A 17,111-nucleotide genomic window follows, 5' to 3' on the forward strand; every position below is an offset into this window, starting at 1 on the left:
GTTGATCGTCAGGTTAAAAGAAGAAAAGAAATGCAAGGAAGAACCTGACTGAAAATGAACTTTGGTATATGCCGGAAAGAAAAGTAAAAGCCTCAAATTACACTATTGTATGAGCAGCCTGCACACGCTTATCTGCCTACGGGAGACATGACCGGGAGGGTGTGGTCTTTTAAACCTTAAATTGCTCAGGTTTATGCAATTCAGCTTTTCTGTACCTTCTGTCATGCCACAGGCTTCGCCATCTGACACGGGCACCGGCCGCGGTCTGCCTGCAGCTGAGGGGAGAGTGCAGGCCCTGCCCGGGCCGGGCCTGCAGCTTGTACACCCGCACGACTCTGCCAGCAGCGCCTGAGAGACACGGCAAAGCCTCACGTGTGAGTTTGAAGGACTTGTATCTTTGTGCTGCTCCTACTTTTCCCCTTGAGCTTGGTGTGAGTTGTTCCAGAGGAGCAAAGGTGGAAAGAATGCTCTGGTGAGCAAACCAGCGCTGTTTAGTGGCAGGGGAGTGGGCCCAAACCTCAGCCCTAGAGTGCCATGCAGCCAGGCAGTGATAAATACACTGTGTCTGTCATTAGTGATTTAGCTTCCCCATAACCTATTGCAGAGATTGTTTTCATAATCTAACAGAAAAGGCTATATAACATACTTGTAGGTTGCTGTGCTTCTTGGTAGGCAGTGTTAAAATAATACATATATACATGCTGGTATGGAAAAACACTGCTTAGTTCAAAACCTTTTTGTTAGCTAGATGTGCTTAGGTTTGTCTTTCTGTTTCTAAGAGGTCTATTTCTTCAGTAAAGCGTGTTGAAATCCAAACAATTATTTGTGGAGAGGTGCCATTTGTACTGCAGCTGCTTTAGCCCATTGCTTTATTAATCCTCTGGAAACCCATTTCTTCCCCTCCCCCAGGTTTAAACCCACAAAGTCTCACTGCAGCTGCAGGAGGCAAATTGAGGCTACATTCACCACTGCTGTATCTTCCTGCTTGATTTTATGCATATAACTTCATCTGAGATGAGGAAAGAAAGAAAACTTGATTTTATTTTTATCTTCATGTTCTTCACACTTAAACTTAACACTCAGTTCTTTACTCAAAACATCTTTTAATTCAGTACAGGTATATGCAGCAGTTGCAAATCTGTGAATATATATGAATAGGCATAACTTCTTATAAGTTTTATTTTTTATAAGACTGATTTTCCTGTGAGAAGGTGTTTATTCACAGTGCCAACACACAACCTGGAACAGCAATGAGCATACGTGGACACCCTCACTCAGCAAAATGCATACTTAGAGTACTCAGTAGACACAAGGTCCAAGTACATAAATCAAAAGGACCTGTTCATGTGTTTAAACTTCTTAATGTTTTGGGCTGTTTTTAATGACCAGGGATGGATTGCTTGCATCAAGCTCTCAGCCACTTTTACTTCTGCCAAGGAAAAACACAATAACCAGAAAGGTGCATATTAGACTTGTATGTCATGTTTTTCTATGATGCCTGATAACTAGGAAAGGGTTCCTTCAACAGCAGGAAAAGCAAGATAACCTTAGGTGCTGGGCACCTTAGTACTGGGCACTGTGCAAGGCACTTGTTTTCCCACAGTCTTTTGTACAAATGGAGCTCCCACTGCCCAAAACACTTTCCATTTGCTCATTCAGGCTCATGCAGAACAACATAAAGGCAGTTTCAACACTCCATTGAAACAGCAGTGTCTCTTATCTGCTGCTGTTGGAAAAGCACAAATGCTGATCTGCAAATAAAAGCCAGGAATCACTGTCAGGAATTTGGAAAGCTGCTGATGTTGTATCCTCAATACTCCCATCTACTTTCCTAAAATTGAAAATTCCTCTTAAGGAAGTGATCTGTTACTAATTTGCTATTTTATTCTTCCACCCCAAACCTCAGAGGCTATGTGTATTTTCCAAAGATATAAATTGAATCAATCTGGGAAAACTTGTCTCATCATTGTCTTATCCTGCCCCCCCTGAAAATACTCTCCCATTGTTAATTTCTTTTACTTGTTTGTGATCCTGTAGAAGTGTCCTCCCCTTTGCTCACATGGGTTCTGCTTTTGTAAGGGTATTGCAAGCCCATGTGTTTGAACATTAACTGCATCAGGACTTTGTTGTAGCATAGAGTTAGAAAGAGGAATGTTCCTGGCTCCGAGTTGTGATCATCTACTAGAAAAGAAAATTGAATTGTCTTTTGGAAGAGGTTTGAAGGTGCTGGCATCTTCCCCTAGCATAGCTTCTCTTTAGTAAAATGGAAATAAATTTTGCACACAGGATGAGATGATAGATTAGCTCCATTTCACTGCAAACCAGGAAATCAGGCAACATTGTTTCCAGAAGGAAAGTAAATTAATACAGGCTTTCAAATGTAGAGAGTCTCCTCAATGCTGGCTGCTGGAGGGAAGCAGTCCAGTATTTCTGGAGATGTCAGCCCCATCTGCAGGGCTGGCTGCTGCCACCTGGCTCTTCTCACTGTTTGGGCAGATGGAGGCCTGGGGTTGATTTGGAGGGACTCTGTGGCCAGAGCCTTTTGAGGAGGTAATGACACCCCACTCTTGTAAAATGGCTGGACACTGGTGTCCTGCAATGCTGCCCAACCTAGCACTTGTTTGCAGTGCATGTCCAGTTCTGTCACAGAAATTAGAAGCTGGGATAGACAAATATGCAGCTGATCTTTCCAAGGCTTTCCCTAAAGGCTCAACCTGAATCTGCAAAAGCAATCATTACCTGAATCATGGGATTCAAGAGGATTCAGCATAGAAGACAAACTGTCACCTTCAATACCTGTTCAGGGGATGGTTAGTTGGCAGTCAGTGCTTTACTACAAGATAAACTTCTACCTGTCTGTCTGCTTATGGTAACCCTCCCATTTGACCCTCCAAATTATCTTTAATACACCCACTACATTTTTACTGAAACTAAGAGTCTCAATAAAATAAATGGGTTTTATGTGCAAGTAATTTCTTATTAACAAATGCTTCCTATTTCTCTGTCTGGATTGGTAAATCTTTCAGAAAATGGCTTGTTTGAAAGCAGATAAATTTTGATTGATTTTGGATATATATCCTGTTTACTTTTTGCTTGTCTTTACCCTAGCTTTTTGTTTTCCACGCTTACAGCTATGTGGTATAGATTGTGTTGAAATGCTGATGTTAAAAAAGTATAGGTGATGCTATTATCTTATTTTATTTTCTACTACAAAGCTGATTTTGGACTATATATTTAACAGTATCAGTTCTTACAGGATTTTACAAGTAGAACCCAATGCTGGAAAGTAAGGTTTTGGGTTCTCATAGTTTCAGTCTGAGAACTCATCTAATCACACTACTGCTATTTAAAAGAATGTTTCCATTTAGATCCAGACAAAAAGTGTCTGAGGCACTAAAGGAGGAACTTCAAAGAATTTAAAAATCCCCTTGCCTGCCTGCACACAGCAGATGACATCTGATTGTGAGAAAGGATGCAGGAAGCAGGACAGTTTGAGCATGTAATTCCTAATTGGTTTCTCATCACAGGACTAAATAGCACACAATTGGTCTTCACACCCACAGAACCGGTTCTGGAGGCAGATATTAATTCAGCCACAGACATAACTATCTTTCTCAGGCTGGTGTCACTCGTGTGTCCTGGCTGACAAAACCTTAGTAAGCCTCTTGTTGTTAAGGGGACTATTACAAGGCCATCAGCAACACATGCATGTTAATTAGCAGTGGGATTTGGGGGAGTTCCCATGAAGCCCCAATTAAAGCAGTGATGAATAAAGTCCAGTGAGTAGTACCATACTCAGGGATGTTGTTTCCCAGCACTGAGCAGATGAAGGCAGAACCAAGCTCTACAGGATGTGTTTTGGTGGCTGAGGGCTTGGTCACTATAATAAACAAAATTTACTTGCTGAGACTTTTGTTGGGCAGGGAGCTTAGTCATTATCCTGCTAGAAAAAAAAAAAAAAAGTGCCCTGGACAGAAACTACTGCACAGCCTCATCTAGAGAGATTTTCTTCCTCTCCTGCTTGAACACTTTAGGTTTACCCAGTCCTTTCCATTTTAAACAGAGTGATAAGCTCTACTGCACACTTAACTCCAAAATGAGCAATAGGGACTATCAGCAGATATAAATGGACACTGTCAGCACTATTTCATGAGAGGTGTGTTCAAGAGCCAAAATGTAACTTATGTTAGCCCCAGAAAATTGATAGTCAGTCCACAGTAACTGGGCTGCTGGGTTCAGCCTCTTCAGTGTCCATGTATCTCCCTCTTTCCAAGAGTACATTTTTCTTAAATGTGAAACTCAGTACTCAGCATTGCAAAAAATTTGTAAGGTCATCAAAATCTCTTCTCCTTGCCCACTGAAATTTCTTATTTATGGCTGCATATTGTGTGTTTGCCCATTTTTTGGAGGCTGCTCCTAGGCTGTACCACTCCCTTAAGTTGTTGAATTTTACCTGCTGACTACCTTTTCAGGGCTTGTGCCCCCCCTTTTCCAGGTCTCTGAATGGGACTGGCACCAGCAGCTGTGACCCTGGGACTGAGTGGCAATGAATTTCAGGTTGTGCTGTTCTAAACAGTAGGGTGCCACTGAACTGTTTCTTCAACAGGGACTGGTTTTTCTGCTTAGGATTTGTTTATTCAGTCATTTTTGTGGACCCAAGTAGCAGGAAGAGGAAAGAGTTAGATACAAGTATAATTTAATTTATAGACATTTATAGACCTATAATTTTAATTGTATTAAATATATAATATTTAATAATAATTTGAATTATTATATATAATATAATAATTACATCTAAATCATAGTACAGGAGTTGGGTGCAACATAAATAAACTTGAGATACAGATGATTAAATCCTTGCTCCACTGAATTTGCTTAATTTTTCCTTTGAGTGCAGTGGGGCAGAAATTTTAACCCAAGCCTATACTTCTATTGTTTAGACAAGTTACTCTCAGGAGCCAAGTGCTGCAAGTCGCTGCTGTCCCGCCCATAGGTGCATGTCCATAAAGCGGAGGATGCAATCCTAGAAGTCAGGAGTTTCCCTCAGATCAGATCTAAGAGCATCTCTGTGGTCACCTTGCTGCACAAGGACTCCTGTGGCAGAATCTGGGCACTGGCCCCACTGGCATGGGAGCAGCCAGCTGCCCCTTCCCCTGCTCAACTAACCATGTGGGTTGCTTCTAAAAAAAGGTCCCCACAGGGTGTTGTGAGAACTCATTAAGTAGCTTGCCAAGTATGAAGAAACTCCTGGATCAGAGAAGCAGTTGTAAAGGCACAGTGTAATTAAAGCACAGTTTACTTTATTATGTATTATTAGCAGGGTTATCCATCACATGTTCCGCACTTTGTAGTTATGAAATGTTATCTCGTGGTCACATGTGAGAAGATGCTGTGTGGTCTGAGGGTGGCAGGTACCATGGCCATGGGAGCCAGGTTGAGGTGTAAGGTTTCAGTGTCCTGAGGGGAAGAAGTCCTCTATTTCTCTTTTGCTCCCTCTTCATAAGCTCTTCCAACCCCTGGCATTGGGAGGGCAGAGAAGTAGCATCACCCACCTCCCCTGCTGACCCACATGGAGCCCTGGGAGAGGATTTCAAAGACAGATTAAGATTTACTGTGAGGCTGTATTAAGATTTTCACAATCCCATGCAATTTACTCTGCCTATTGTATTGTTATTTTGAAGTTAAGTAGGGCAGCCCGCACAGAGAACACATGGTCTGCAATCCCTGTCGCAGAGACACAGCAGACACACCTGCAGCAAGAACCAGGGATGCTCTCCCTTGTGTAGTTTGCGTGTTGTACCTGCTCCCAGCTTACCAGCATCTTAGAAGGCAGCTGGGGCACATGGTTTTCCAGCCACAAAAATACAGTTCTGCCATCTGCTCAAATGGCTGAAAGCAAGCTTGTGGTATTTGTGAGGCTGCCAGTCTTGGCAAAGTCAGACGGAGCAATCAGCCAAATCAGAGTGGAAGCGCACCTTTTGTTACATAACTAGCCATGTAATTTTATAATTTAGTATGTGAAATGCCGATGGCATTTATTATGTCAATTAGGATGAGCATATGTTTAGGAAGCCCTTGAGGAGTCAATCATAATTGCTCACATAGCCCTGCTTTGACCACATGATTGACTTCCTTTGAGCAGGTAGACTGTGCCTTTGGGACGCAGTTACCCACAGCCTGCCCATTTTGCTACAGCTCATCTTTGCACTTGGAGTCTGAGCTTGTAGTTCTGGCATAAGCTGTTGGTCCAAGTCTGGGTTTACTGAGCTTTGAAAAAAATCAAGAAACAGAAATTACTACCTTAACCATCTATTTGACAACTAGAGGCATGCCAGCAAAAAGTCTTCTTGGAAGTACTACTTTCTGCTAAGGTGAGTTCATTCCTAGGACATTTTCCTTATAGTAAGGAATACTTAACCTGACGGGTATGTACTGTCTTACTCAGATCTTCTCTTCTTTCAGATCTTGTCCAGCTGTTCCTAATATTGTCAGTACTTCTGGGATGATTTTTTTTTTTTCCTTTTAACATGCTGACTAAAGTTTTGTATCCATTAAATCATCAGAAAGCAAAATGCAGGTTTGCGTGGGCATATGAGAGAGAGACAAAAAAGCAGAATATATTTCCATACATTCCTAACAGGCATTTCAGCTACATAATTCCACAACAAAAAAGTTTTTCCAGCATTGCTTTATTCTTTAAATTCCGGCATAGCCACAGAGAAAATAATTTTTTTTCAAACAGTCTGGTTCTGGTTTTAGAAGTTATTTTGTGTGCAGGCACAGTGTGACATTGCTGTTGGGTCTCACAGCTTGAGCCACAACTTAAAAAGTTGGGGTTATTCACCTACTGTACTGTACCATTGGATTTTCCTATTCAGTTGGAAATGCCTTTCATCACTAAAGGCTCTGCAAAGTGCTTTGATTGTTATAAGCTCTGAGAAGGACTTTTTGACTAATAATAACTTTGAAAAACCAGCTGTCTTAAAACTGGGGCCAGACAGAGGAAAGGTTTTGGAGCTCCTGTTTGTTGTCTCAGAGACATTCTGTACTGATGTACTGAACTTTTAAATACAATTATTTTCCTCTAAGAGCCAGTTCCAACAGTCTTCCCTATTGTCTTAAAAGTCAAGCTGAATTCTTACCCGTTAAATTGGTATCTCTGGGATCTGCAACTCTCCTCTAGCTACTGGTTTTTTACCTGGAGGTATGCATCTTGCCTCTGCCCATAACAAATTTCCATCTAATTACACATCAGGCAGAAAGAAAATGTGATTCTTCTGTAGTCAGAATAGATTTTAAAATAAGTGGAAAGGTAGGAAAGAAAGAGAGAGTAGGACATAGTAAGAGGAATTCTGGTTAAAAGACATGATGATAAGATTTTGGGCACCTTAGTGTTTTGTAACCTTTCTTCAAACAAAGTCTCAAGTCTAGGCAAACTGACTCACCCCTTTGGCCTTTAGTGAAGCTATGCTAAGATTGGTGCAAATTATTACATGATATTTTATAGCCAGGTCTTTGAAATGTGAATCACTGTATTTTTGAATCTAAAATAATGTATAATACATATTATTGAAGTGTGCATCACTCTATAATGTTTTCCACAACTATTGTATAGTACCACCTTGAACAGTAAAGCCAGTGTAATCTATAAAAAACTTCAACTGGCAAGAAGGTGTTGGTACAAACCATGGTAACGGGAAATCTGGAGGCTGTTAGCAGGGAAGACAGTTTGATGAAAGGTAGGAATACAGTTAACATTTTACTAATGGTAAATAGTTTTCTAGAAGTATTCAACCTCATACTTCATTATAAAACCCTGAATATGAAATAATTGATGTGATCTTGCAACTCAGATTCTGGCAGGAGCAGTAAGGTCGCAGCTAACCCTGCATAACCAGAGGAGTTATGGATGTGGGCTTTTGCTTGAGAGGGTGAAGGAGGACCTCTGCTCCTTCCTAGCCATGAGTCACTATTCTCCCCAGTGTGGGTGAGCCACTAGATGGGGACAATGCCCACATCTAACCTGCCCACATCTAGCCAGCGGCAGCTAGGCTGAGGCTTCATTAAAGAGCTAATTCTGTAACTGTGAAAGCTGTCGAGCCTCCTAGAAATTTGATGTGGATATTTTTTAACATGAACAGGCAAGATGGCAGTCTCCAAGCCCTGAGCAAAGAAGCTGATTATCAAGAAAGGCAGGTATTGGCTGCAGCATGCTCACAGCTAGGGTGGTGAAAGGAAGGCCAGGTAAAAGCATCTCTGGAAGAGTAATGAGCTCCTACCCTAACCTGGAAGCTGTGAATGCTGCTGTTGCAGAGTGGTTTCCTTGCACACCTGCACACCCCCTTTGGCCATACGGTGCCTTACTGACCCACATAAATGGATGGCTGTGAGTCACCCAGAGATGCACATTTGTAGGAGATAACAACCCATGCCGGGACTCGGGGAAGAATGCAGAATGACTTTGCTATCATAATTTAGCTAAGAAGAGCACAACAGGTCTGTCAAGTAGAACCTCCATCTCCTACAGGTTGTACAGCAGAGAAACAGGGTGTGAAAATGTATCTGTTTTAATCAGCAGATACAGGATTTGTTATATACATGCTCTGAGTGTGTATAAAACAGGAGCATTAGTAAAAGGTATCCCTTAAACACATAGAGAAAACCAAGGTAAAACAAACCCCAAATCAACTAATATTTGTCAATCTTACTGTGCTATTTAGAATCCATTTTCTTTATACATGCTGGCCACCCTTACCATTGACTGAAGATTTCATTACCACCAAGTTGTACTGCTTCAGAGCTACTGGAGCTAAACTCCTCTTACTATTCTCCAGCTCATGTCTTTTGCTCCTCTGTTTTCCAGTAACTCCTGCTCATAGGCTTATCTTTCTCCATTTGTGATTTAAGCTGGTAGCTCTTCCTCCAGGCTCCACGTCACTGTTTCTCTGGCCTTTAGGCATCTGTTTTATTCTTTCTGTGATAGCCACTTCCTCAATATCTTTCATCACTTAATTATTTTTCTTTTAGCTTTTGTTACTCATTTTTTGCTACCTGGAGTTGCTCCCATTTTGTGCCATGCAACTTCCAAGTGCCACCTCCTGAACTGCTGGGTTAATATTTGACTGTGGCTGGGCAGAGGCAGTGGGGTTCTGCCACTCTGCTTGGCAAGCCCTCTTCCTTCTACACTGCTGCCAGTGTAACCGTGGTGGTAAGTCAGTATTTAAGCTTAAGATTGGTTAAATGCTTCACTGGAATGGGACAGCTATGGGCTTGCTATTGCAAGCCCCCAACAGAGATGAAAGGCATTCTCTTTACCTACTCTTTGTGTTTACTGCCCAGGCTTTTTGTGTGGGTTTCTTCTGTTCTCTTAAATGTTTCTGGTGACTGCAAATTCCTAAGCAGTGAAGCCCAGTAAGATGCAAACTCCTTCAAATCAGTGCAGTCTGTTGGGTAACTTTTTAAAATGTGTTATCATGAGAGTGGTTTACACTGTGGTCACAACCCTGGGGTTATTTTATGCCCTGATGTGACCATTGTCATTAAACTTGTGGATGAAAACTTGGCAATATGGATATCTGGATAGCAATGTTCTTCCTTCATCATTTGCACTGTGTTCTTGTGCTTCAGGTCTCTGCCTTGGACTGAAGCTTGGTTCACCAGTGTCACAACACTGTGACATTCTTACAAATCAGTACTTGATTTTCTTTATCCAAGCCAATATGTGCTAAGTGCTGTAAAACTATGCTAAGTCTGGGACCTGACTTGTTGAAAACTTCCTGCACAGCAGGGAAGTGGCAAATGCTGGTGATGTCTGCTTTGGCATGGCACCACCACCACCTCTAAAAGCTTCTCCTGCCAATAATCCCTGCAAGAACTACCCTCTGTCAATATCACTCTGACTACAAGAAGCATGAGACTGCCAAGGTGACATCCTTGTCCCACTGACGCTGCCAGTGGTGGCTAACACCAACTCAAATGAACATAGGGTTCATCCCCTCTGTTTTCCCATCTCTTCCTCCCTCAAGGATGGGGCTTGAAGAATAGAGGTTCATCCAGGAAATTATTACCCTTCCTATTTCCCTATGGTTTACCATCTACCTGTGCAGGTTTTCTTGCTCCAAGTGTATTTTTTCTTTTATTAATCTGTAATGGAAGGAGTAGAAATATGCACTAGTAATCAATAGGTCGAATTTAAATCCCTTCTCCCCTCTCTTCTACAGTGTTCAAGAATTAAGACTTCAAGCTTCCTAAAAGGACATGTTATTAATTATGTAACTATTATATGATAGCACATAAATGTTATAAATACAAGTGACTGCAAACATTGCAAAGAACATCTGCCTCTGACTGAATCTGTGTAACAGTTCCATCACGCACCCTCCATGCTAACTCTTTTGGTGCTATAATGAGAGATGGCACTCATTCCATTTCTTGATATGTCCAGCAGTTTATGAAGGTTCATGGGTGAATGTAGACCAGATTAGCCAGAAGGGACTGAGATTTGTTGGTTTTTTTTCCCATAATTTATATTATTATGTAGTCAAAATTTTCTAAATAATAGATGTCATAGGACTTGAATTTCAAATTCTAAAAATTCAGTGCCTGTTACTAATAAATGTGGATAGTTTTGCTTCCCTGTGCTGTAACAAGTATTTGTAATTTACATAGCCATTGTAAAATTCAGGTACAGCTCCTCACACCTGCCCTTTCCCACTAGCATTGCATTAGTAGTATGTCAGATTGATAAAGAGTATCTGTAACATGGGCAGGACAGTGAGACTTTGCCTCCTCTGGGGCTTCTTTCATCTTTTTTCTGCAGCAGAACATGGCCTTAGGGCAGTGGTGCCTCTCTTTCTCTGTTGTCTTTGCAAAAATAATTGCAGTAGCTTTGGAGCTGTAGTACTGTTTCCAGCTGTACCTAAATTGTATCAGGTGTCTTGTTGTGTTGTAAATGTGGAAGCAGAGGAGGGGAACTCTCAGGGTTAGAGCATGAGGTTGGGAGGGGGCAGCTCAGATGCCCATGTTCCTGTTCCTGGGGGCTGCTCTTTCCTCAGAGCAGAGCTTTGGCTTTAGCTTTCTTTTTAGGTTGGCTGAGGGGAGCTGTGTGTTGGGTCTCCTGCCAGCAAGAAGCAAGAAATCTGTCCTTGAGAACATCCATAAGGCAACAAAATGTTGAAGTTGGCTGTATTTTGGTGTGTGGTGCATGGGGCGAGCACCCACATGGAAGTACCTGTGTGTGGTGGTACAAGAGGACATAGCAGGCAAGTGGAGAAACAGCATGATATTGCCCACAGTCCTGGTTACCCCAGGTGCAAGGCATTCTGAAAATGTAAGAGAAAACAAAGTTTATAGCACAGTGCAATTTTTGTCATGCTTTATTGGTTTCTAATTCATTTTACATCTATTTTAAGAATCATGCAAGCTCCCAAGCCATGTGTTGCCATTCTTGCACGCTGTTGACTTGAGATGGGTTCCTTCCATGAGAGAGGGATGTGGAGAGCAGCTGGACACCCGCTCAAAGCCACCCCACCTCATCTAGAAGTTATCCAAGAGCTTCCTATAGGAGCCTCTCACAGTGCCCAAATAGTCTCCACCACAGGCACTGACAATTCTTTATTTCATCTTATTTTACTGTGTCTCACCTTAGTAGAATTAAATAATAATTCCTATATTAAGATTACATCTGCACTATGCAGATATGTTTGTTTCTTCACAAATAGCTTTGCATAAAGCTCTGGTGAATATCTTTACAAAAAGAAACATTTGGCCCATTTTGGCAGATTTTAAATGTTTGCAAGGGTTCTAACAGGCAATGATTTTAATTCCAGTGAAGCTACTGCTAATCAGGAGACAGAGCTTATGCAGAAGTCTCTCTTGCAAGCAAAAACAGGCACTTAACATAATTGCTTCATAAGAATAGGATCTAGCAAAACACTGAAGAGAATGTTTGACATTTAAACATCTGGTTAGTGTTAGTGGGGCTATTATTTTACCTTCATGTCAGAAAAACCTACCATGTTAAAGTTTAATTTCTCAGGTTTAGAGCCCATGAGCTTTGCATAAAAATAAGGGTTTATTTATATGAAAATATGCTCTGTCATAGTCAGATTTTTCTTATTATTCTTTCCCTCATTTGCCCTCAGACAAGGGTGTCTGAGGCTGACACATTGTCTAGGCAAATTAAGTCAAGCTGAAAGCAAGGGTACAGTGTTAAGGCAGAGCAGCAAATAAGATTTAAATTTTCAAGCAAGAGCAGTAATTTGGCCATTGCATATTTTATATCTTCATGTTTATTTTTCAGAGTGGTGTATCAAATTAAGCATAGAAGTAATGAGGCATTAGTGTTCCAACAATCAGTTGGGGTTCATCAAGTAAAAATTACAAATTACTCTTCGGTTTTGCTGCCACCCAGAGAGTTTATATGTTTAAAATACCAGCAGGCAGGTGTTGTGACCAGAGCTAATTGGGTTTGTAGTTAGGGACATACTGTGTTTCTGTATTACAAACTATAAAGGGAATAGGCCTTCTTTTGAGCAATACACTACTTAGCATTGTGCTGTGGACTTCGCTATGAGAGGTGTTTGGTTCTTTGCAGAGCAAATGAAGTTTTGAACTTATTATGCTGGCACAGATGCTTGACTGAAGGCAGGCAAGCTTTGAATGCAGGGGTCCAGGTCCATTGCTGCTGTAGTATAAGAATGGTCTACAGGGCCCCAAGCTCTAAATTCTCATGACCCAAATTTTCCTCCCTCTGGCTACACATACAGTGTTTGTATGCTTGTATATATTAGGTGAAGCTGCTGCTCTCCCTTGCTGCGCTGAACAAGCAACTTGGCCAGCAACCTTTGTTCTTACCTGTATTTCTGCACACAGTCTTGCAGTGTTAGCCCACACACAATGCTAGTTTTTTGGCAGAAGTAATGTGGCCACAAAATTGTCTGACTGGAACTGTATGCTAATTTAAGGTTTTCAGCCATTAAATACCTGTAGTACTTCTCCCTGTCTTGATATCTTTCTTTACAATGAGAGTATCTGTGTAAATTAAGCTAGATTTATGGTAAAATAAGTCCCTGCAGCTAATTATCTTTTTTTCCTGCCCCCTTCTTTGCTTTACTCTCCAATCCCAAAGACACAACCCTTTCCTAATACCTGATATACTGCTTCATATCCAGATACATACTTCAAGTATGGTACAAAAACACAACCCAGAACATAATCCTTTGCTTTTCCTCCCCACAGATCTGACAGCACAAAAGCCTTGCTACAGCTGTCACAAATAGCAAACACATTGTGTATTCCCACCTGCCCCCTTTTGAATTGCATCAATTCTGATTATGAGCCAGAAAGAAGAAGAAATGGAGGACAGTTCCCCGCCACTCTGTGTCACCTGCGGCCAAGCGCATTTACCGGAAGAAAACCACTTGTACAGCTACACCGAAGAAGTAGATGATGATCTGATATGCCACATTTGCCTGCAACCTTTGCTTCAGCCATTAGACACGCTCTGTGGTCACACCTTCTGCACAGCCTGCCTTACAAACTTCCTTGTGGAAAAAGACTTCTGCCCCATGGACCGCAAGCTTGTGATTCTCCAGACGTGCAGGAAGTCCAGCATACTAGTGAATAACCTCCTGGATAAGCTAATGGTTAGCTGCCCTTTCACAGAACACTGCTCAGAGGTCGTGCAACGTGGTCACCTTGAACAGCATTTCCAAACCCAGTAAGTTGTTGTTGACAGACCTTTCTGCACTCTATTTTTTTGAGTAGAGGAAAAATGTCTTCAATTACTGATCAAAGTAGACAGTTAACATAAAGAAAGAGTTGTTGTTTTCACTCACAATGAACACAGTATCATTAATTTAGAGCTGAATTTAGTCCATTTATAGTCCAAGATATAGGCTATATCTTACTCTTTTTTAGAACCAAATACATTAATGCATGTAAGGTACTTCATGCTGTTGTTAGCAGTTCTGGGTGAATACCTTGTGGCTAGCTGCACAATGACGGTGTCTATGTGGTCCGAAGAGATCTGCGTGTTTTGGGAAGCTGAGCTATTATAAATATTTTAATAGCACATTAAGGGTTTTATAATTGCCCTTTCTTCAAATCTGTTTTGAATCACAAATGACCTATATGAGAAGTAGAGCAGAAAATATTCTGGTTTGGTATTGGTCTTTGAACCTAAGTGCTCCTTTCCTCCAGGTGAGCACTTACCCAGGGCACCATGGGGCTCACAGAGAGACAGAGTCTGGAAGAGTCTGGCTGGACTCCCCCTCTAGCCTTATCCCTCCTGGTAGCCAGGATAACCCTCCACCCTGCCTCTGGGAGAGACCTCTCCAGGGAGTGGTTTGGTTCCCCTGCAATGAGAGAACTGAATGATTTTCTGTTTTGCGGAGTAAAGAATGTGCTGATGCTTTTGTCGTGCATGTTCTGCCTTTTGTAAGGAAGGGAGAGGGGTAAAGAGGTACTTCCAGGGCTGTGATTTCTGACAGCAGACTAACCCTTTGGCATAGTCTGTGTAACAATACTACAGGTCTAAGGAGAGATGGGGTCTCAGATGTGCCCTTCTCTGTTAGCTGTATCTGCTGCCCAGTGAAATTACTTCCCCTGAAGTTTGCAGGTGTAAATTGTGTTGCTAGGTGTGTACATCTGCATGTGCAATGTGAAGGAAGTCTTGAGCAGCCAGCGCAGGGCTCCAGACTGCTGCTGGGGGCACATTCCTGCACAGACATGGCAGTACTGAGGACCAGAGTATCGCTGGTGAGCCAGAGGGTGGAGGTTTGTTCACACACTGCACACTCCACAGTCTGTGAGCCAGCAACTGGAAATGGCTCAGTGGCCTGCCATTCAAATATGTCCTCTGGAGACCTCATTTCCTGAAGCACCTGGATTCTCACTAGGAATTTATTCACTTGAAGATATTCACAAAGTTATGGCATCCTAACCAACCATAAATGCGATGATTTTGTATTAGTAAATCAAAAGAACCCCCATAACTTTAGCAATGGGTTTATTGTTCCCTTGCAAAGGTCGTGAGACCACTTTTCACATGCTGGAGGTTTGGTGGTTTTGGATTTGGGTGCCCTTGTCCCCAGACTTCTGGACCTGGCTTTCCCTGTAAGGGTGCTTCTGGCTCGTGGTGCAAGAGGCAGTGGCAGCCGGCCCCAGCCCAGGCTAGCAGTGCTCTGGGAGTTCCACTGTGTGCAGCTAAGAGGACAAAGTAACAAAGTTACTCACAATTTTCTGTCTTAGGCCAGTACTTCTCTAACAGGCCTCTAATGTTAATTTCAACAGAAATGTAGGTAAGGGAACTGTCAGTCAGTCTTCTGTGTGCTGCTGTCACTGAAATTATGTTGCTCTACAGATTCCAACCACAAAATCATGAAACCCTAGTGCATATGCCCTTTGCTATATATATATCTAGGTGAATTTAATGTGATATAGACCTTCCTGTTGGTCTTCATTTTTTTTGACATTATGATGCTGTGACCATAAAATTAGCAGGACATCCTTTCCCAATTTACCCCCAATAAGTAAGCAAACTGGAATATTGGTTTTTACATGAAAGCCACACAGCTAGCACAACTTTTGATTTCTAGTGTTGATTCTCTTATGTGAATACATGCAAGTCACTCCAATGTCTTCGTTTCTTCTCCTTAAGGTGGTTGTAAAGGTACCCTTCACTACATATTTTACAGAATTCCAGTGCTATAAACAATGATTTGGTCCTGTAAAACCTGGCAGGTTTTATTCCAGCACTTACTGTTGAATGTCAGTGGCTTGGCCTGGATCTTCCCATCAAGGATCTTCAAGATCCTGTGCTTCTGGATTTCTTGCCCTGAGCCCAGGCAGAGATAGAAAGAACTATCTCGGTAACATATTCCCACTATCTCTTGCTGTTCCCTCTTCCCTGTGTTAGGTTCCCTGCACCAAGCTCCCAGGTTTGCAAACCTCAGGAGCAGAAGACTGGAGAGATGGAGTAGGGTCCTCCTACCGTAAAGCCTTTAAAGTAATGACGTACACAGCATTGCTACGTAGGCTGGACATTTTCTTCTTTGCTACTCATGACATGGATTTTCCTTCCTCCGAATGGATGGGAAGGCTGCTTTACCTTAAGGCCAAAGGGCAGAGACAGGAGAACTGGAAACAGGGAAGTTCTGCTGTTGGGGGTTTCAACTTTACAGGGGATAGGTACTGTAACCTCACTAGCATTCCCACTTGAGGGAAGAAATACTTGAGGGAGGGAACATTCCGAGTGATCCTTAAAGGTGGACTTCTACATCCTTGTGATTGCAGGCACTGCACAGTACCTTTATTTTTTTTTAAGCACAGCATTAATTAATTATCATCTAAGGTATCTTATGCCTCTGCCTAATCTAATTGTTGGAAATGGAGAAAGCTCTCTTGCCACCCCATCTCCAATTAATGGCAAAGAGAAAGATATTGTGCTCTGTCATGTCTGGGGACAGATTAAACAGACTGAGCTGATGCTGTTTTCTTTAACTCTGGTGAATCAATAGAGGGAAGGGGAAATGTGTGACTTTGCTAATAAAACAAATACAATAATAATCATAAATATTTGGTGTCTGCAGTGAAAACAGTTCAGAGCCCACGTGGTATCTCCACAGAACATTATTGTGTTCCCAGTGAATAAATTAAAGTAGACTGTACTAGGGTCACCAGGGTGGTCAGCAGTCCTCACATTACGTGCATTATTCAGGTTCAGACCAGTCCTGGTTCTGAGAGAGAAAACAAAAGTTTGCCCTGGTCAGAGATGAGGTCACTGATGGGACAAGGTGAGCTTGCTGTTTTATGCTTTGTAATTGATGAGAGAACTTTACCATTTTTTTAAAAATACCGGTTACCATGGAGCAGTCCACTGAAAGCATCCTTATTTAAAATGTTTGCTCTTGCATCCTTCAAAAGAAACCCTGAGAAGAGACATGTCCTTGGATTATTACATGATTTATGTTTGTACAAAAACATCTGACTGGATTTGGGGAATTCAGACTGAGATGCAAACAGCCAGCACTTGTCTGTGATCTTTTGCAGTGTTTTACTTTAAAAAGGTGTGGTCTTCTGATATCGCCTGCTACAAGACTCCACGGGGG

The 17,111-nt window shown here is 41.9% G+C and overlaps 1 protein-coding gene across 3 annotated transcripts in view; it reads left to right on the top strand.

The window, feature by feature from the left end:
• The first annotated feature begins 222 nt into the window (after positions 1 to 222).
• Positions 223 to 17,111, top strand: part of LNX1 (ligand of numb-protein X 1) — a 79,492-nt gene continuing 62,603 nt past the window's right edge. The window contains exons 1-2 of one of the 3 annotated variants that reach the window (XM_015624380.2): positions 223 to 374; positions 13,240 to 13,720. In XM_015624380.2, coding sequence (XP_015479866.1) covers positions 13,335 to 13,720 — 386 coding nt within the window. In that variant the 5' untranslated portion in view covers positions 223 to 374; positions 13,240 to 13,334. Of the gene's footprint in view, positions 375 to 9,153; positions 9,209 to 13,239; positions 13,721 to 17,111 lie in introns of those variants that run through there. The other 2 variants (XM_015624383.2, XM_015624381.2) reach the window with 2 other exon arrangements.

Source organism: Parus major, chromosome 4 (assembly GCF_001522545.3).
Source record: "Parus major isolate Abel chromosome 4, Parus_major1.1, whole genome shotgun sequence".
NCBI classification, from domain to species: domain Eukaryota; kingdom Metazoa; phylum Chordata; class Aves; order Passeriformes; family Paridae; genus Parus; species Parus major.